The sequence below is a fragment of the Rhea pennata genome, chromosome 1 (assembly GCF_028389875.1).
Source record: "Rhea pennata isolate bPtePen1 chromosome 1, bPtePen1.pri, whole genome shotgun sequence".
NCBI lineage: Eukaryota > Metazoa > Chordata > Aves > Rheiformes > Rheidae > Rhea > Rhea pennata.
Window position 1 is genome coordinate 86,954,026 of NC_084663.1, and position 20,814 is coordinate 86,974,839.

Here is a 20,814-nt window from a genome sequence, read left to right on the forward strand (position 1 = left end):
CTAAACACACTCTGCTCCCTACAATATTTGAGTGCTGAAAGGCTCTGGTGATCTTGTTAAATCTTGAAAAATTAAAAACACCCTACCTTGAAAGGAGCTGGAGGTCTAATGTCTCCCTAAATTATGCACCTGTGCTTGTTCTTTTAATGCCTTTCGACCTGGTTCTTGCAGGTGCCTTGCAGATGCCTTGTCCAGGCCTTTGCTTTACTTTTCATTTTATATAAAACTGCTTACTGACTAAAAAACTTTTGACTTGTTGTGGATGCAGGCAGCCAACAATGCATAACTGAGCAGGGTAAAAGGGTCACAAATACCACCCATAAAAGACAATTCATAGATATTCTCTGATGGTCCCTGCATCCCCTTTCATGATCCTTCCGGCTTAAGACTCCCACCTGTTTGAAGTGGCTTGGCACTGAACGGGAGGTCTTGCTAGAGCCATTGAGGTGCCTAGGTTTGGCCGTGTCTCTTGCAGATCCTTAGGTCTCGGCTACCAGGACATCGCCTGTTCTTAGACTCTGCTATCCAGGCTGCTAAGACAAATTAAAGTAACTACCTCCGAGTATACGCACAGTGGTGACTACTGAGGGTACATACTGGTGTCTGGTGAGCATGTTTGCATTAGATCTCGGTGCAGCTCTCTGCGGATGTGTCTGTCATGACTGACAGCAGCCCACCATTATTACTCTTCCACGGCGGTTGATCCCATCTTCAAGGCTCTCAGGAATTACTTTCGCCTCCTTGTCGTGCTAATGAACTGGTTTAAGTCGCTTCCCACCAAACCCGGCCTACACTGGTTTCCCAAAACACTCCGGATACACGTGTATTTTTTCGGCGTGCACCCTAATCCGCGCCGCAAGCCCCGCCGACCCCAGACCGCCGCACGGCCCGCAGGGAGCAACGACGAGCCGCTCGGCAGGCGGCGCCGGGCCGCGAGCAGCCTCTGCGCCCGCCCGCCGGCGGGACGGCGCGGCTCTCCGCGAGCGGCGGGCCCCGGCGCGCCCGTGCGTCGCCCGGCCCGGCCCGGCCCGGCCCGGTGCTGCAGGCGGCGGAGGCGGCCGGCAGCGCGCGCCGCCCCTCCCACCGCGGGGGCGGGGATCTCTTGGCAGCGGCTTCCTAGAGACCTCGCTTTGGCCAGTGCGCCTGCGCCGCCCGCTGCCGCGCAGGCGCAGTGGGCCCGGGGAGAGGGTCCGGAGTGGAATTGCGGTAGCCGTCCCTGGCTCCGGGTGCTGTTGCCCGCGGGGCGGCGGGGATGAGCCCCTGCGCGGCCCGGCCCCGCGGACGCAGCTGGAGAGGCGCCGCGCGCCTGGCCGCGGCCCCAGGAGCCCGCTGCCGCTCGCCGCTGCCGTTGGGGTCCCAGAGGCGAGCCGTCGGGGAGCGTCGCTGACCGGAGCCGCCCGCGCGGGCCCTGCTCGCGGCAGAGCGCGGGAGGGGGCGCGCAGGTACCTGGGCAGCGCCGCCCGGCCCGAGCCCCCTCGGGGGGGGGGGCGGGGGCCGTTGGGGCGGCCCGGGCCGCCCCCCCGCGCGCGCGCGCGCGCCGCGGCGGTTGGGCGCGCGAGGGGGGACGCGGCCCGGCGCCCGCGGGGAGGATGGTGAAGCCTCCCCGCGCCCCCGCGCCGGGCCGGGAGCCGGCCGAGCCGAGCAGGGATCGTGCCGCCAGCGCCAGCCTCCGCACGGGCTGAAGGGTGCCGCCGCCGCCGCGCCGAGAGATGAGCCGAGCTCCGCCGGGTCGTCGTTAAAGGAAGGATGACCACTCCCGCCCTGCTACCGCTATCCGGGCGGAGACTGCCCCCCCTGAACCTGGGGACCGCCTCCTTCCCGCACCACAGGGCTACCTTGAGACTCTCCGAAAAATTTATCCTCCTCCTTATTCTTAGTGCCTTCATCACCCTGTGCTTCGGGGCGTTCTTCTTCCTGCCTGACTCCTCGAAGCACAAACGCTTTGACCTGGGTTTGGAGGATGTGCTAATTCCTCACGTGGATACCAGCAAAGGGGACAAAAACCTTGGAAGCTTCCTGATCCATGGGCAAGGACACGACGAGCACCGGCACAGGTAAGTGGTTTGGTTTCCAGTAAGGACATGATGCCTCATCTGTGCTGCTATGGCAAGTGAATACAGATGGGGAGTAGGAGTGGGTTCAAGAGAGACCCTTAAAAAGGGCTTCCGGGTGGCCTAAGCACTGTAGTTTTCAGGTGCTTTATCACCTCTTCCCCCCCCCCCCACCCCGTGCTCCCCTGCAAAAAGCCTTTAAAAGTACTTTCTCTGTGGTTTTTGTTTGTTTTTTAACTTCCTTCTGGCAAATGTAAAAGTTATGATTGCTTAGCATGTCTAAAAGAGGCTGCTGTCTAGAAGCGTTTCAGTGTTTGGACAGGCCCGTGAAAAGTGAGTCCCTCGCACCTTGCTGCTGCTACTCACTCCAACAGCATTATGGCTTCCCAATATATTCTAGTTTCTGAGTTCATTTCTGTCTATCTTTGCGTCCTTCAGCTGCTGTATATAGTTGTGTCTCCTTGCTTTCTTTTCAAATGGGAATTTAATTTTGGCCTTTTTAAGTAGCTAGGACTGTAAGGTTAAGGCTGAGCTCTCCTGCAGCAGGTAGATGATTGTTTTCCTGTGCTAGGCAATACCCTAGATCAGTCATGGAAAAAAAGAGTGATATTACAGGCTCTGTGGGAATACTATAAGCAGTTGAAAACTACTAAACCTTTTCCATAGGTTTTGCGTTCTAAATCAAAGCACCTTTTTGATGGTGAATAGTATACCTAGAACTCTGATACAGATTTCATGGAGTGTCCTAAAGGCCATTAGCTTGTGATGTGCAGGAGATAAAATTAGTGTAGATGGCATAATTGCTTTTTCTGTCTCTTAAAATCGCTTGTTTTAATGTTGTTCCAGAGAATCAGAGGTGATGGTGATTAAATTCCCTTAATTATGTTTGCCAGTATAAAGAAATTGGAAGTAAAACAGTAAAACGGAGTAAATATCATGCTGTTGCTGTTGATAGCCTGTTTAGGCCACCTAAAGCTTTGTGCAGCACAAGCCTTTAAATGTTCAAGGTTGAGTCAGGTGAAGTTAAACCTCAAACTGAGATTCAAAAACTTAAATGAGAATTTTGCAGTATATTTGCTTCTAATATATATTAATTGCTTAAATCACCCCCTAGTGCCTGGATCATAGATAAATGAAGCTGACTAATCTCTCTTCAATGTCAAAGATATATAAAAATGGGTTGATGGTGAATGATAAAATATAATGTGCTCTTCAGTACTCACATTAGTAATATAATGAAGTTTAGAGAAATTTTAGCTTGTCCTGATAGTGTTCCTGAAGGACCACTCTGAAATATATTTATCCTTTTGACATACTGTAAGAATTATTTAAATGTTATTTATGCTAGATTAAAAGAGGTAAGTAATTGACTTTTTTTATATTATTTTTTTTTTTTAGTCTCTGTTATGGATTATAAAGACTAACTAAACTCTGTGGTATTTTTCCTTAAGATATCTTTGCTGTTTGATGTTTTGGAGCACTTACCACGAGCTCTTTCTCCTGCCTCCTTAACTGAAAAGGATGGATGCTTAATACTTAACTCTTTCTGTCAATAATGTTAATTTGCTGGTGCAGTTAAATATTGCACAAAATATAAATTTAGACATTCTGACTAATATGCCTTTGAGGTTCTCCTACTTTTTTTTTTTTTTGTTTCTTTATAGTCTTGTTATTTCTGAACTTAACCAGTTACTGTGGTCTCATGCAGTCAAAATTGAATTCTAAAATAAAAGACAAATGAAACAAACTCAGAAACTTTGACAACTCCAGCTCTGAATGTATCTTGTGTTGCTGACTGGATGGGACTTAGGAAAAGGCATCTGTTAATCCTGAGAGTTCTGAGCTGATGTTCTTGATTCTTATAACCTACTTACCTGGGTCCTTGTCAAGTTTCCTTTCTAAGTGCAGTTCCTGAGGCTACAGCTTCAGGAATGGTATTAAGATGTGTGTACTACTTTTATTCTTCACTTGTCGGTGAACAGTAACTTATTAATTGTTGGAGCTAAATGTGTTTTGTTTATTTGGGCTCTGTCCTTAAAATAAGTGTTTATCAGTTAACTCTTCTATCATTCCTTTTAAAGCAGTAAGTGTGTATACCCATCCCGTGTGCATGCTCAAAACTGTCCTTGTCATGCTCAAATCTTATGACTGTCCTTTGGTTTGTAGTTGAACAAGAATAAGTATTATTCCTGATGCTTTAGTCTTGCAAACCAGTGGATTATCCTAAGCATGTCTTAGCTAAAAAAGCCTGCCTGCTTAACCTGCTTGGAAGACCTTTCTGTGAATGCTACAGGATTCATTATGAAGAACAGTTATATACTTATGGAGCAAATGTGTTGGGTTGTTACCGGATAGTCTTATCGTTAGGCTCTTTGCCAGTTTGGAGGTGATGTGGTCAATGTGCAGGAAGAAGAGTCACTCCCTTATCGGTGTCAATGCTCAGTTACTGTTACTTGATTGCAGAAGTGGTGACTGAGCTAAGCCTGGTTTGACAGTTTTGTGAGAAAAGTCTTCAGTTATCTCAGTCTGGGCTGAAAAGCTTGTTCAATTTACCGTCAAGGAGCAAAATCTAGTGCAGCTAGTCTGCTGGTTGTATTTTTTTGAATAGACTGATGAGGTATGAAAAAAAAGATCAAGAGAAAATAATCTGCTGATGATCCAGAGGAGAATGTGGTCTCAGATGTGAAGTAAGCTAATGAACTGACAAGCTGTTCTCCCAAGAACTGTGAGACTTTGGAAGATACTGGATGGAAGGTCATTCACATGAAGTATATACTTAATCATGGAATGACAGGCAGGTTGATTTAGTGAATAAGGAAGTGTTTTCTGTGAATGATAGTATGGACCTTTGTAAAATGATAAAAACTACTTATCTTTCTTATACTACTCTCTATATATCTAGGATATAATATTTTAATCTCATTTTCTCCTGTCCTTTAAACTTGAGCTTGATAGGCTTGGGGGGAGGATATGCATATTTGTCTTCCAGCAAAATGTAGCGAGAATGTGGGTAGAGGGCTATTGTACAGGCTTGCTTTGGTGTTGAGTGTACAAATAGTGATTCTAACTAGAAATTCTCTGTTCATGTGATTTCTCGCCACCTAATGTAAATGAGTGAGGATGCAGATACCATATAATCTCCTTGATTTATCAGATTTCTTTAAATCAGATTATCCTTAATAAGAATATTGAACAGATGTGTTTTTTTAATGATGTGTCAAGCAACTGCTTTTTATATTTGACAAAAATTGAAATCACTTCTGTGGTAAAAGTATATTAATCATAGAAGCAATAAATATGTAATTTTATGAGCTCAGACTTGCAAAGCCACTTCCTAATAGCACTTGGACTATTGTTGTATCCACAATTCAGTCCTTCAAAGTTTGCAGAGCTATATCTTCAGCTACTAAGTTCTTGTGTATTACCTCAAAAAATAAGGCCTGTGTGTACTTAGGAAAAAAAAAAAAAAAAGGAAAATTTACCATCAGATTGATAGCAGGTGCTCATAATACAACTGTCCACCTCAGTTGTCACCTGCTTACTGTGTAGGTAGGAATAGGTCAGTGCAGATTATGCCTTTGACTTTGTTCCTGTGAAGCTAATGAATATGGGCTTCTGTATTATGCAAAAATGACAAGCTTAGCAGTTTGTTTGGACCAGTTTTGTCAGCAGCTGCATGGCAGTAGTCTGAAACCACTCTTCTGTTGCTCAGTATGCAGTTACCTTTATGACAGTAGCAACTAAAGTTTCTTTATGGTTAAGAAGTATAAGTAATAAAAATATAATTCAGAAGAACTTTGTCATAGTTTCCTTTATGCTTTCTAATTCTTTTTTTTTTTTTTTTTTTTTTGAAAACAAAGAAAAAGTGAAAGGTTTAATATGTTTCCTTTGAATATCTCTATCTTTTGAGGTCTGTGTGTTTTAATCAGCCATTGCAGAGTTGGGCAGAGGAAGTAACTTTAACTTATATTATTCAGTAGAATCAGTGACTTCTGTCTGGTCTTGCCAAACTGTCAAGTGTAAAATTGCAATAAGCAATTCCTCCCCACCCCAATTCCCACAGTTCTTTCACCTGCCCCATTCTTGCAATTCTTCCCCCCAACCTTTACTTTAGCTATAGCTCATTAAGTGCAATGCTGAGTATTTGCTATTGTGATACAGTAAAAAATAACTCCCCAACCTTCCCCCTAAAAACAACGAACACAAACAAACAAACAACAACAAAAAAAAAAAAAGCAGAGAACTCACATTTTCCACTGAAAACCCAGTAGCCACTGTGGCATCTGGGACCAAACACAGTACTTGTTCAAATTTTTGCTGCATGAAGTTGAGTGTCTTCAGAGCAGATCTTTGTCTCTGTGAAATATGGGCAGTAAGTTTGAGCTGAGATACTTGGTTTAAAAGTTAAGGGACTTCTAGGGTCCATTGCATAGATCTTTACAGTGATCCTGTGGAGCTGAAGAGGGCAGAGCTAGTCCATTCCAGGTTAGGGTTCAAAACATCTAATATATCTACTGCAGAGAAGTCAACTGTCTGGTCTCAGTGTTCAGCTATCCATGCTATTGCAAGAGCAGTGTACTCCATCCAAACGTTAAGAGACGTTTTTCAGTTGGAGTTTTTAATAAACCCTTGTTTTTCTTTGTTCTGGGCTCCATTTGGAGAGAGGACTGAGAAATAATGCTGGTACTTGGAAATGTGTGGAAATTTGTCCTTTGATTTCTGGAGCACCGAAACCATACTCTTTAACACTTTATTTGAGTTTCTCCTGAAGTTATATTGGATTATGGGAGAGGTACCCAGTTGTATTATTTCACAAGGTTGTATTGAAATTAGTGCATTATGTAATAGGCTGAGAAATGCCTTTGTATGAGAAATGACGTTATCTTTGACTTCTGAAATGCAGATTCTAGACCATATGCCTAGATGTCCTCCCTCCTTTCCCCTCGTCTGCTTCAGTGTGCATCATATGTAGAGTGCTTCTTTCTTCAATTTTTCCTGCTGTATTCCATTTTGTATGGAATGCATTTTAATAAAGCATTTGATGTGGATTTCCTGTAGTATGAAGTGACGGGACTAGTTCTCCAGTCTTTAGTCTTTCTGGATTAAGAAAAACTTAAACCTGTTTTCAGCATGCACACAAAAGTAGATCTTGCAGAAAAAACAACAGGTCGGTCATGGGAAAACTGCAGGAAGTGGGCTTGCTGGATTTAAGCCAGGTAGAGGGTGGGTGGCAATAGTACTTAGAGTTTGTTTGGAGTTTTGTAGATTAAAATCTTAAAGGAACTTCAACATAAATGTGGGTTATTTGATGCTAGCAACTGTGTAAGTAATAGTAAGCAGCATGGATAACTGGATAACTGGACATGCTACAGTATATGAGTTCTTTGATCTCCCAATCTCACCTTTTTTTTTTTTTTTTTTTTTTTTTTTTGTAGTAAATACAAACATCCTGGCCCTTGTTAGCTAGTTTGGAGTTTCAGATCTTTGTGTTTCCTTATAGCAAATGTACACAAAACATGATATCACAAAATTTATGATTAGTTTTACATACATGTTTCCATAACAATTGAACTGAGATTAAACATGGGCAAAAAGGGCAGAAATCTTTTATGTTAGCAGTTTCTCCACTTGCATAAGAAAAACTGATAGCAATCTGCATGTGAGATTTTTGAGGGTTATGGCACTGTTTTCAGATTAGGTTTCGTTTAGGAAAGTGTTATGGCCTTGAGTCTTTTTTCTGTGAATTTTTATAAAAGCATATGTTTTTCTCCCAGGGATATTTTGAAATCCTTAATTTGCCTCTCATGACCTTCTTCTCCCTTAAGAAACCTGTGAAGTCCAAAACATGATCAGTGCCTTTATTGCTTTATTACTTTCATTGTTGCAACTCTGAATATTCAGAAATGTTTAGTTTGATAGGTAGACATTTATTGCAGTTATTCACAGAATCACAGAATGGTTGGCGTTGGAAGGGACTTCTGGAGGTCATCTAGTCCAACTCCTCTGCTCAAGGAGGGTCACCTAGAGCACATTGCACAGGACTGCATCCAGGTGAGTTTTGAATATCTCCAGAGAAGGAGACTGCACAACCTCTCTGGGCAACCTGGTCCAGTGCTCTGTAACTCTCACAGTGAAGTTCTTCCTCATGTTCAGATGAAATTCCTGTGTTTCAGTTGGTGCCTGTTGCCACTTGTCCTGTCACATGGCACCACTGAAAAGAGTTCACCCCATCCTCTTTATACCCTCCCTGCAGATATTTACAAACATCAATAAAATCCCCCCTCAGTCTTCTCTTCCCCAGGCTAAACAGGCCCAGCTCTCTCAGCCATAAGAGAGATGCTCCAGATCGCTAGTCATCTCTGTAGCCCTCTGCTGGACTCTCTCTGTACTCCATGTTTCTCTTGTACTGGGGAGCCCAGAACTGGACACAGTACTGGAGACGAGGCCTCCCCAGGGCTGAGTAGAGGGGCAGGATCACCTCCCTTGCCCTGTTGGCAACACTCTTCTGAATGCACCCCAGGAGACCATTGGCCTTCTTGGCCACAAGGGCACATTGCTGGCTCATGGTCAAATTCTCCACCATGGTCAAATTCTCCACCAGCACTCCCATGTCCTTCTCTGCAGAGCTGCTCTCCAGCAGGTCAGCCCCTAGCTTATACTGGTGCGTAGGGTTATTTTTCCCTAGGTGCAGGACCCTGCACTTGCCTTTGTTGAACTTTGAGGTTTTTTTCTGTCCAGTTCTTCAGCCTGTGTAGGTCTCCCTGAATAGCAGCACAGCCTTCTGGTATCAAAGTGTGTTTTGATACAGCTTGTGGGATTTATTCTTTTGCCTTCATTTCCTGTTGCAGACTCAAGTGAGTGCTGTAATTTGTCTTAATTCAATAACTAGACTGTCACTTTATTACTAAAATTCCTGGAGTTCTGTTGCAAGTTAATTGCTTGTGGTGAGGGGGAGGAGTGTTCATCAAGGTAAAGATAATGGGGCCAAAGGAAGGAGAGAGAAGTTAAGGAAAAACCCTCCAGAAAGCCATAGGGGAAAACAGATGGGCTCTAAATGTCCTCTCTGATTATAATTTTTCCAAGTATCTGAATCTTGAAACATACTTATTTACCTCTATTTGATCCATATGGTTTCTGTTGTTATCCTTTGAATTTAAAAATTCAACAAATGATTCAAGAAATAAGAGCGATCTTTTTCTATTTTTTTTCCATTTGTCTCAATTTTTTTCTAAGTTTTTTTTCTGTGATGATGAAAACGTAGTGTCTTTTTTTCCTTATATTTTACTATCTAGCTATATTTAGAGTGAATGAATGCATCCATAGCTGGAAAATAGGGTTGCAAAGTAAGGTTTTAGCATTCCTTAAAACTCCCCTCTCTCTTTGCTAATAGGAATAGGATGTATTACTGAGGTTATAGTGAACGTTGTGACAAAAAAGCTCAGGGACACTAATGTGTAAAAAATTGGACTTTATTAGCTCTGCTGCTCATAAGATTTATTTGCCCAGACTTGAATCACTTTTATGATTCCTTCTTGCTGCCTCTGATTTTTTTTTTTCAGTATGCTTAAGATGCAAACCCATGAACTGGATTATGTTGCATATGGTATTCAACATTAGTTTCATTAATATTTTGTGTGCTTTTTTACTTGTTAATCACATCTTAAAACTTCAGAGGATTTTGTAAAAGCTTCTCCAACTTCTTGCTTAGTGTCACTGTTGAGGCTTACAGCAGACAGATGGGCATTTAACGGTTTATAGTTTTCTTTTGTTTTTAAAAATAGATAATCTGATCTACATGGGATGAGCAAAATTATTTACAGAATTAAGGGAATGCATATGATGAAAGTACTTGCTGTGTAATGTGTTAAGAGCTCTTAAATGAGATTAAATGTGAAAACTGACATTCGTATTTGCTGCTGTTAATAAACATGAAGTAATGTGTGCTGTTCGCATCCTGGAAGATATTTGTAAAATAACATTCACCTCTGTTCAGGTTAAGCACTGCTTACTAGGATTGCAAGGCAATTGAAGTTTGTACACACGGGTAGCTGAAGTTTCTCCTCTTCAGTAATTTGTCATCACTTTTCTCCTGGAGCTGCTGACATATTTTAGCTGTTCAAATGTACAGTCAAGCCACTTTATAGGCAGATGGCTCTCAGTGGTAAATCAGACTAATCCATTTTACTTTTTTGAATCAATCTTAATGTACTCTTGAATGGTAAGGAAAAAATCTAATCTGTAGAAGTGGCATCTTTCTTAGAGACTTCAACTGGAAGTGGACAATCACATTTGCCATGTTCTTACTCTGTGAGTATTCTGCCACAGGTGTAAGCTTATGCTGAATCTACTGGTTTCAGTTGCACTTGTGGTTTAGTTTTGTTGGCTAGGAGAAATAACTAAATTTAAATAATGCATGTAGCATTTCCTCAGCAGGTTTTTCTGGCTATGTTGCTGCCTTTACAAATTTACTGTATTTTATTCTGTTTTGAGTGTTAGTTACTATTTTCTCTATGTATTGTGTACAAGTTATGGAATCTTTTTTGTGGTAGAGTATTTGCATTCTTACTGTAGTGTATTTGAAGGAGGGGGGAAATCCTAAACTGACTTTATTGACTGCACACTTTCTGCCTGTAAAGATCTGCAGAATTTCACAGAACATTTTTTTTTTAAGGCACACAAAAAGTCCTGAAAAATGGTAGATGAACATAAACTACCTAGACTATGAACTGTTACTGTGTTTCTAGTGACCTTTTAAATATCTTATTAATGGAGGTTTGTCTTGGAAATACTGCAACTATGAAGTTTAGAATAAAACAGTTTCAGATGATGCAAGCCTGTGCCTGTTTTCCCTGTGCTGTAATCACACATTCTTAGTTTCTTAAAAACATCTGTTCTGATGTTGGTTTCTATTTGAGTGGAAAATATTCTCCAAATTATTAAGTAACACATGCATTGAATTGTGAATTACAGTGTACAGTGTTTTAGAGAGGAGAGTATTCCAAAGTAGTAAGTCCATGATTGAGTCCTGATATTATAGAGGGAATGTTTTGTACAGTGAATTTGGATTTCTATTTTCTGTGAATAATTCTGCTTTTTAGAGACAGTGGAATCCATGGCAATTACAATCATGATGGATCTCTGAAATATCTGATTTCCAGTAAATAGACAAATCTAAACACATGAGAAGTTTGTGTCTTTTGTTGTCTTGGGACTTTGAGACTGTAGGGGGATTTCTGGGAACTTTCTGAGGAGCTCAAGGTAAAGACAGCCATAGGAGGCCTTAACTTCTTAGAAGCTCTGGCAGCTGCTAAAGAACTGTAGTATTGCTAGTGCCCACAAGGAACAACAGGGGCTAATAGTTCAAAGACTGGCCAAGCTTCTCTACAAAATTCCAAATGTGAGCCTCAGCAAGCAGCAAACCTCCAAGTCTTCTACTGGAGCAGGAGCTCTCCTCTTGGTGCCACAGGTCACCAGCTTCCAGCCTCACCATTGCAGGAGTTTCCAGTTCCTGACCTGAAAGGCACTGACACTGGCCACACCTCTGTCACAGTGGCCAGTTCAGGGCAGTTGCCCTGAAGGGGGGTGTTGGAGTTCCAGCTGAGCCCTAGTTAGGGAGAGTCAAGCATCCTTTTAGTCAGTGTTAGGGAGAGGCCTTTAGAAGAGCAAGACTGAGAGCACAGCTAACAGATGCAGTGGTTTTTGCAGCAGGGCACAAAGGAGGGCCTGACAACACTGATCAGACCATGTTTCCTTGGCCACAGTGGTGAGGTACCACAAGGCACAGTCCCCAACGGCAATTGGAGTAAATTGCCCACTATGACAGTGGTCACCTCCTCCAAGCTCAAGAATAGTCCACCCCAGCAAGCAGGAAATCAAGCAAAGGTGGCAGGAAATGAGCATGGATCAACAAAGAGCTCCTGACTAAACTTGAGGAAGGGGAGGGGAAAAAAGAAAATGTGGAAGCAGGGACAGGTGGTTCAGGAGGGAATACAGAGGCACACTCTGAACATGCAGGGATGAGATTAGGAGAGCTAAAGGCTACCACTTGAAACTGGCAAGGGGTATGAAAAGCAACAAGAAAGTCTTCTATAAGTACATAAGCAGACAAAGGAAGGCTGGGAAAGGTGTGGTTCTCCTGCTAAATGGGACGGGGATGCTGGTGAGAAAGGAGAGAGAAAATGCAGAGATACTGAGTGCCTTCTTAACCTCTGTCTTTACTGGTAAGACCAACCGTCAGGAATCCTGGGTCACTGAGACCAGAGGGGAAATCTGAAACAATGAAGACTGACTTACCTGAGGTGGAGGAGGAGGATCACTGAAACTGTACATATGCAAGTCTATGGGACTGGGCAGTGTCACTGCAAGGCCACTCCCAATTATCTTCAAAAGGTTATTTATCCTTTTAATGAATTGACTTGGATGATGTGGCAGATGGGCACCCTCACAAGTTCATTGATGACACAGAACTATGAGGAGGAAAAAGAAAATTGCTTCAGTCTTCACAAAATCACAGAACAGGTGGAGCTGGAAGGAACTTCCAGAGATCATCTAGTCCAATGCACCTGCTCAAGCATGGTCAGCTACAGCAGGTTCCCTAGGACCTGGATTCTGATCATCTCTAAGGATGGAGACACTACAGCCTCTCTGTGCAAGCTGTTGCAGTGTTCAGTGCTTTCTTGTGTTAAGATGGAATTTCCTGTTTCAGTTTTTGCCCATTGCTTCTCATTTTGTCATTTGGCACCACTGGAGGAGGAGTCAACAAACTTATTTTTTTTTTACTTCAGTTTTATCTCTGTATGTAATAAATCACTGTTTTAATCAGCTATTGTTAATCTGAGCAGTAATGTTGGAGCTGTGGTGAAAAAGTGGTATGATACGAATGTTTTGCGTATTGGTATGTGAAATGAAATAGTTATTCCCATCCCAAATGAAGGGAAGGAGGGAACTTGTCAGCTTTGCAGTAACTATCCTCTTGATGATGGTGAATCTCTCTCTTTTTTTTTTTTTTTTTTTTTTTTTTTTTTGACAATTTTACGTTGTGATTGTGAACTTTCTCATTTTGAAAGATGATATCTGTGGAAGGATACCATGCTTTATCTTGTTCTTTGATATCTATGAATTGCTCTGTGAAGTGGAAGTCAGTTATATTTGTCATTTTAAGAGGTATAGTTGTATAAGAAACTTTAAAACAAACTGCTAGTGAGGTGACTAGAACTTGTGCTGGATGTTTTTGCAAATAACTTCCTATATAAACTTACTGCAGCTTTCTCTGGTAGTGATGTTGCCAAACAGAATGATTGGGAATCATTCAGAGTTGTAACCAAGTGAGGCCTTGAAAAAACAGAACACACCTTTAGTCTTGGTTATTACTTGACATGAACAAATAAAGTGAAAGAACCTGGGATCTTTCTGACTGTCTTTAACTCAGTCATATGTTGGTATTGCAACATTTGATAGCTGCTTGTTGGCAAGAGTAAGCTATAGGAATAGTTCATTGGCTCGTGTAATAAAACGCCTAACGGTGATTTTGTTCCCATATGTGTTTTTGAACAGAGTTTTTGTTCTGTATGTGGTACACGTGAACTCTGGGTCCTTGGTTTGGTCTGCTTTTTTATATATCTGTAGTTTTTTGATGTTTAGTTTGGTTTCTATAAAACACTTGGAAATACTAACTCTATTCAGATGGATATGCTATTGTAGCTGTGCAGAGTGGTTTGCTTGACTTCTCCCTCCCTCCCCTATTTAGACATAATTTATTCAGAATAGCATCTGGCTGTCACACTACAGTGGGACTAGCTCATGCAGTCTACTGCTATTAAAAAGAAAAATGGGGCTTGACATATTGGTGTCAATTTTGGAAGATGTCTGAATCATTACATTCGATGAAATACATGACACTTCCAGTGATAAAGTAACCTGCAGGAGGAACTCTAAGGCACAGCAAAGAAATGCCACGTTTCTTCATTCTGGAAGGTTTAGGTATTGACACAAGTCATTTGATCAGTTGATCAAGTCATCAGCAATTTCTTTATCCATAAGGATATATATTTTCATACTCTAGAATTTGCTGGCGATGGTCCTGAGAAAATTTAAAATACTATTGAGTTTAAAAGACCCCCTTCTTCCTTCCCCCCCCAGCCAAGAAAATGCCTATGGAGCTTCTTTTTATATGATAACAATAAACCAAAGATAACAAGCAAACAAACCAACAGCTGCCCACAACTCTAATTGGGGTGTATAATTTTTGAAAAACTCATAATCACTTGCTATTCTTAGGTTCCTTAGCAAGTTTATTTTGTTCTTTCACAGGTTTAGAATATAGACTGTAAAAAAAGCAAACTATGTAATATTATTATTCCAGTGGTTAGGAGAATATATGGAAACATACTCTCCCTCCCCCAATATTCCTTAAATCTTGTGTTTAGCCAGAAGTCACTTTTCCATCTGCTTTGCTTGCACCTTCCACTGTAACCTGTGATGCAAAGCATCTTAAAGTACCTCAGGTACTTTAAAGTACCATCTTTCTTCCTTCCTCACCAGTTTTCAGACCAGTTCACTAACACTTAGGCCTTCTAGGATTAGAAAGCTGTAAGTTTACATTGAAATATTAAAAAAAAAATGTGACAGCCAGTTTTTAGTTTTATATTTTCAGTTTCCATTCTACCTCTCTTTATAAATCAGCCAGTTTTAGCAAACTGACAATATCACTTTCAGTTCAATACTCAACCTTTCAAATAAAACAGGTCTAAGAATGTGCTGAGTGTTATCCAATGGCTGAGTAGTGAGAGACATTTAAAGCTGTCTGTCCTTACCATTCTTCCAATTACAAAAATGTACAATTACAGCATCACCACTGCCTCTATTTTTAACTGGGAAAGTGGTGGTAAAGGGAGTAGGAGGAGTTAGATGGAAGTATGCCTCCTAAAAGTTTTTCTTACAGTCCTTTTATACCATACTGTGTTTCAGATAGGTTTGGACAAAAGATATCTGATCTCAGCCTTTTTTTCTCCTGGAAAGACTTGTTGTGTGTTGGTGGCCAGTATTGCCTCATCTTCTTTTAAAACGTGAAGAATAAACTTTAACCTCTGAGAAGCAAAAGTAAATAAAAACCTCCATAAACTTCAGAAGTGCCCAAGGATGAAAGCTAAATTGGATGTCATAGCCTATCTCCAATATCATATTATGTGTGATTTGGTTTTTTTCTTCCTTCCATTCTCTGTGGAATCCAAAATGATAATGACCAGAAGTGGGTAGGGAGGCTAGCGAGGGCATAGAGCCGGTTAGACCTAGCTATTTACTGAGGATTAATGTGCTTACCTTCCGAAAGCAGGAGCCTGATGAGTCCCTGTTTACCTGGCAGGTGCAAGGTAGGTAGGATGTCTAAGCCTCTTCTGCTCAACCTCCTTTGCTACTCAGAATGGATTGATTCTTGATCTTAGTAAGTCATTATATTCTGATTCCATTTTTCCTTAAGGTTTCATGCATTTCTGAATCAATATCTTTCTCTTGAATTAAGTTACTGTCTCAGTAATTTCACTCTGATTTTGGTAAAGGTGTGCTGAAGCTCACATTAGATCTTGAGTCATAGACAGTTGAACCTCTTGGGTGATCTTGGGACTGCATGGCTGTTTACTCTGGCCCAGTATATATTTGAAACTGTTGGGTCTAAACTTCTGAAAATAAATGTGATTTTATTGCACACAGCCAGTGAAGAAAAGAGCATCTCCCCACCTCACTCGCATCTGGAGTTTCCAAGAGTCAAATGACAATATTACCTTGTTTACATCACCTCTTCCTTAATTATGTACTATTATGTATAGTAATTTGTTTGGGAAATGACTAACAATGTCATGAAAAAGGTAAGGGAGTTGCTATAATCAGCTGAGGTAATGAAACTGATTTTGGTTTGATTTTTGAGAAATCAGATATTTGACTACAGCTGTCTGCAAATTGTGTGACTTGTTGCTGAGAGTTTAGAAAAATGGCTGTGGAGGAGAAGAGAAGTTAAGTCTGACTTTATACACTGGATCTGTATGTGTTTGTAGGAAGCAACATTAACAAAGGTAACTTCAAAAACAATACATAGTATGCACTATCTGGAAGATGAGAGAAGATTATAGTGATAAAAACAAGTGAACAGTAAATTGCTGAGCAATTTCTTATCCCTGACTCTTCCTTCATTTTAGGTGCATGTTTTGAACTACAGTACTTCTGTGTGTTTTCTGTCGTGTTAGCATGAAGAATAGCTTGTGTCCATTTCATCTGTTGTTGAATACTTCATAAAGTCTGTAGTCCATGAAACATTTTAATACTGTGTATTTCACAGTTGTGTATATCCTTAATTGTGCTGATAGCTGCTAATCAGCACCTCATTGCATTAATTTATAATAATTTTCAGATGTTTCTGAAAAACCCATATCTGTGGTATTACATGTGTATACTGCTGATGCATTGCTGCTTATATGTCGTATTTTGTTTCATTTGTTGTATCCTGACATATTTTATTACTATGAGTGAAGATCCATTTAGCAATTCCAGAAGAATGCTAAGTCATCTTTAGATAACACTGACTTAATTGTAATATATAGAGCTAGTTTACACATCGCAGTTTGCTCTTTTATGCTTTTTTTGCATTCTGCTGCTTTTATCATCTTGATGCTAACATATTCAACTTGTTTGTGGTTCTTTGTCATTCTTCAGACTCCACACTGGACTTGGCTAACCAAGATGACTTTTTCAACAATATTGTTTACCCAGTAGGGAAGATATTGTAATGGGAAGGTGTCTTTTTCAGAGTGAGACTTAATCACTTCTTGCAGTTTCCCCGTGTATGGTAAACTTGATTGCCTAATTTGTAGTGATGATAGGGACTGTGTTTGTGTTCCCTCATGGCAAAAAAGGTAACTGCTTCCCATATTCATAAACATGGTAAGCTGTGTGAGCCTAATGTTGTCGTATTTTGGGGGTGGGAGAGTTATTGGGCCATTATTTCTTTTCTGGCCCTTTTTTGAAGCAGTAAAACCCCAACATCTGATTATCTTTTCTTGATTCATAAAGTAGTTAATAAGTTTCCATATCAAAAAAAAATCCACCCCACTGATAAAAAGTACTTAGAAGGCTAGATCATTTGTCACACAGTTGTCTTGACTCTTCTGCTTTATGAACAAGATTAAAGAACTTTGAGAGTAATGAGATACGGTTTTGCTCTGTGGAACAGTGTGGATTAAACTGTATGTTATGATTTCCAGATGTTTTGTTACTCTATCTTTAATTATTGTTTTGGCTAATTTACCAAGCAAAGGTGTAAAACTTTACTGTTCTTTTAATTACCCCAAGAACTTTTGTAGAATATTTACATTTTAATTAATCCTGTATTATTATTGCAGTGTATCCATACTGTATCCTGTGTCCTTTTACATTTACCAACTTAGTATGCTTTATCCTTACTACTCTTTTACTTTCCTTTTGAATCACAGCATGTAATCAGTGTCAAACGTGTGTATATTTTTTTTCCTGACATAGAGACAGTCTTTACTGTCTTTAACAACAGAACATTGCCTGCAGCTTCTGTAGTCTCAGGATTTTCTTGTATTATGTCATGAATATATTCTGAGAGCTATTGAAATTCTGAGACTGAGGTCAAATTAAATTTGTTTCATTGTTGTGCTGTAATTTTTCCAGTTTCTGTGAAGGACTACTTTCTGAACTGCTGCTGCGTAGGAGGAAGGGATTGCTGATGACTGGTGTGATTCTGCCAGTCCTACAATGCAGGGAGCTGCTCTGTGGTTTTTAGGCTGATCAGATGTTGCTCCCATGCCAGAATGTTAATTGACCAGCACTGAAGCTTGTTGGCCAGGAGGGTTATGTATAACTGTTTCCTGGTGGCCAGAGGAACAAGTGAATAGAAATTGCTGAGACCTGTATTTTTAGTTCCTGTTTGAACACAACCACTCATCTGTAATAGTCTTGTGCCCCAGTAATGAAGAGCTATTGTCTCATGTATGGATAGCTTCTGGGAAATTTGTCCTCCTCCTCAGGCTCTTTGCCATGTAAAATTTTAAGTGCTTGGCTTATGATGCCAGGAGTGTTGACTGCTACTCTGATAGAGTATCTAAGCAGGTGATAGACAGTTATCAATTTACCATAAAGATAATGGCAAGACTCAGAGGAGGACTGTCAGTAGAGTACTTAAAGCACTGTTGCTCTGGGGATGTGCAGAGCAGCTCTGGGCAGGTAAAACAACATTATGGAAATGTGGTAACTTGTGTTTGCAGAACATCAGTGTGACAGTAATCACTTGCTTGGAACTGTGTAGAACCTGCCAGAGGAAGTCCTGTGCAAAAAAATCTAGAGCCATCTCCTTCCCTGGATTTTTGCCAGCTCTGTCTACATTATACAATATTTGCTACCCTCCCTTTGGAGTAGCTTTTTTATATATATTCTTGCTAGCTACCAACTTATTTCATATTAGAACAACTGAAAATTTTGAATGGATCGTCTACATATTGTGGCTATTGCTTTAAACTACTTTCTCTAGCTGTTTTTCTTTTTTCCTTTTGTGAGGGTCTTAAGTTTACTTTTGGAATTCAGACTGACAAGAGGACTCACGATATAAAATGAGGGAGCCAGCATTTATTGTGGTACCTCCTTTGAATACAGACATCAGGATGAAGACATTAATTTATTTCTCCAGTATAGGATGGGGAAATGGGAACAAGTAACTGGTTAGGAACAGGAACCTATGTGAGGGAAGTGAGTCAGAGCTAGCAAAGGGCCCTAATGGGGACTGGAAGCTGAAAAGGAGTGAGTAATCTTTTCTTTGGAAGCTGGAGATGGAAACTGCACACTGAGTAAAATAAAAGAAAGTGGAATGACTGTGAAGCAGGAAATAAGGGGAGGAAAGCAAAAGGCACTAAGCAGGAAAAGATGAACATTGTCTGAGGCATGAGAAGAGGCAGGTATTGGCTGAGTAGGATCTGCAAGACTGATAATCGGTGTAACACTGGGGAGAGGCAATATTTGAAGTACGCTCTTGCTCAGTAATGCATAAATAAAATTTAGGGTGGTAAAGAATGATCGTAGCTGATGGAGGAAGCAATATATTTGGGAGAAACTGCAGGAGTGGAAACTGCTTTGCTGAGCGAGGGGACGGATGTGATGGTGGAGGAGGGAATGACTGGGGGTAATGACCATGTGAATTTGTATGCAGAAGACATACTCCTTATAGCTTGGGCTCTAATTTAAAATTCCTGAGCATGCAGTTCTGTAACACTTGAAGCTCATGTCCTGTTTTCTTGTGCCCTGTTCAATTTTGCCCATACCCTTGCCACAACAGCAATGTTTAGGCAGTGAGCCAATTGGGAGGGCTGATTTGGCCAGAAATGATCGGTGATACTCAGCTGGCTCAGCTCAGCTTATCTCATCACTCAGCTCGTTGGTCGCCTGAGTACCAGTGTACAGAGTAGGGGAATTGGTTTTCATAGGGCAGCTAAAGCTCTGAAATTTGAAGAATGATTTGCACAGGGATGATGGCAACATAAGGAATATTGAGTTATAGTATCTTTTATGTTGTAAAATAATATTCCAGCTATTGTTGTTGATCATATTACTAATGCTTCGGTTATACACGAACAATATAAAACCTAACAAAACACCATCACCCATGGTCATACATGGGCCCATTCATATGCTGATTGACTTGTTGTTAAAGAGTCACCACCTTTCAAGCTATTAGTGACTTACAATAGGAACACCAGGAAAGTTGTATTTCTGTGCACTGTCTGACTAGTGACTGGTACTTATGTTGGTGGGGGGCAGCTTTCACTGATCCCAGCTTACTCTTATGAATCCAGATCAGTATTTGCATGTAGTTTCTCTGTCTTGGGCATACTGTGAAGGCAGTCTTCTTCTTTCCACTTGGAAATTGGGTCTGCAAATGTTTTTTTCTGAGGTTTACAAAAGAAATTTACAAAACTTAACCTGCTATAGCTTGTGTCATGGTCACCGGTGACCTCTAGCCTTAATGTTGTATGAGTTGTCCAATCAGATAGTTAATTTATCCCACCATGATTTTATTTAGTAGTCATCAGTTGCCAGCAGGCACAAGCCTTTTTATTGTGTCTTTTCATTGTTCACCTGAAAAGGCCAACAGTTAGTTTCCTTTTTTTGCATATTGAATCACCTTAAAGCTACAATTTACACAGTTTTCTCTTTCTGACTCTTAAGAAAAGGCTGTGTGGACTTGCCCACAGAGGTAAGATTGCTGCTGTTTCTTTCCCAGTGTCAGCTTTGGCTGTCATCCAGTCATACCATCAGCTAGTTCAGGAGGTTAAACACATGCAAAAAATCTCTGAACCAGCCAATATCCAGAAGAGCCCTACCAAGCCCCTGGATAGTATTGCACTGAGAGCTTCGATCAGTTCACCAGATGCTGGTGCAAAGTTGAGTGGTCCCTTCCACTTCGCAGTAGCTAGGTATTAGATCATCTTAAATACAGTATAGAACTGTAGCCTGAGTCTCTGTTTTCCTACTGCAAGCTGATACGTGTGAAACACTGCAAAGGTATTTTTCTCTTCCTCTGCTGTTGACCTATTTAGTAACTGAGTGCAGGAGGTTGTTTTCCTATGTTAGCTCAAATGATAAAATCTGTCATGGATGTAAAGCTTCAACCTTCCTGTTGTGGATCACAGGGTTAAGATAATTGTCATACTTTTTAGCATTTGCTGCTTCTTAGTTTGCTTAGGAAATACAGTTCTATAGACAG

At 41.0% G+C, this 20,814-nt stretch overlaps 1 protein-coding gene across 2 annotated transcripts in view; it reads left to right on the forward strand.

Moving 5' to 3' along the window:
- Positions 1-1,426: 1,426 nt before the first annotated feature.
- Positions 1,427-20,814, forward strand: part of MAN1A2 (mannosidase alpha class 1A member 2) — a 159,195-nt gene continuing 139,807 nt past the window's right edge. The window contains exons 1-2 of one of the 2 annotated variants that reach the window (XM_062594492.1): positions 1,427-1,442; positions 1,667-2,054. In XM_062594492.1, coding sequence (XP_062450476.1) covers positions 1,747-2,054 — 308 coding nt within the window. In that variant the 5' untranslated portion in view covers positions 1,427-1,442; positions 1,667-1,746. Of the gene's footprint in view, positions 1,443-1,595; positions 2,055-20,814 lie in introns of those variants that run through there. The other variant, XM_062594501.1, reaches the window with a different exon arrangement.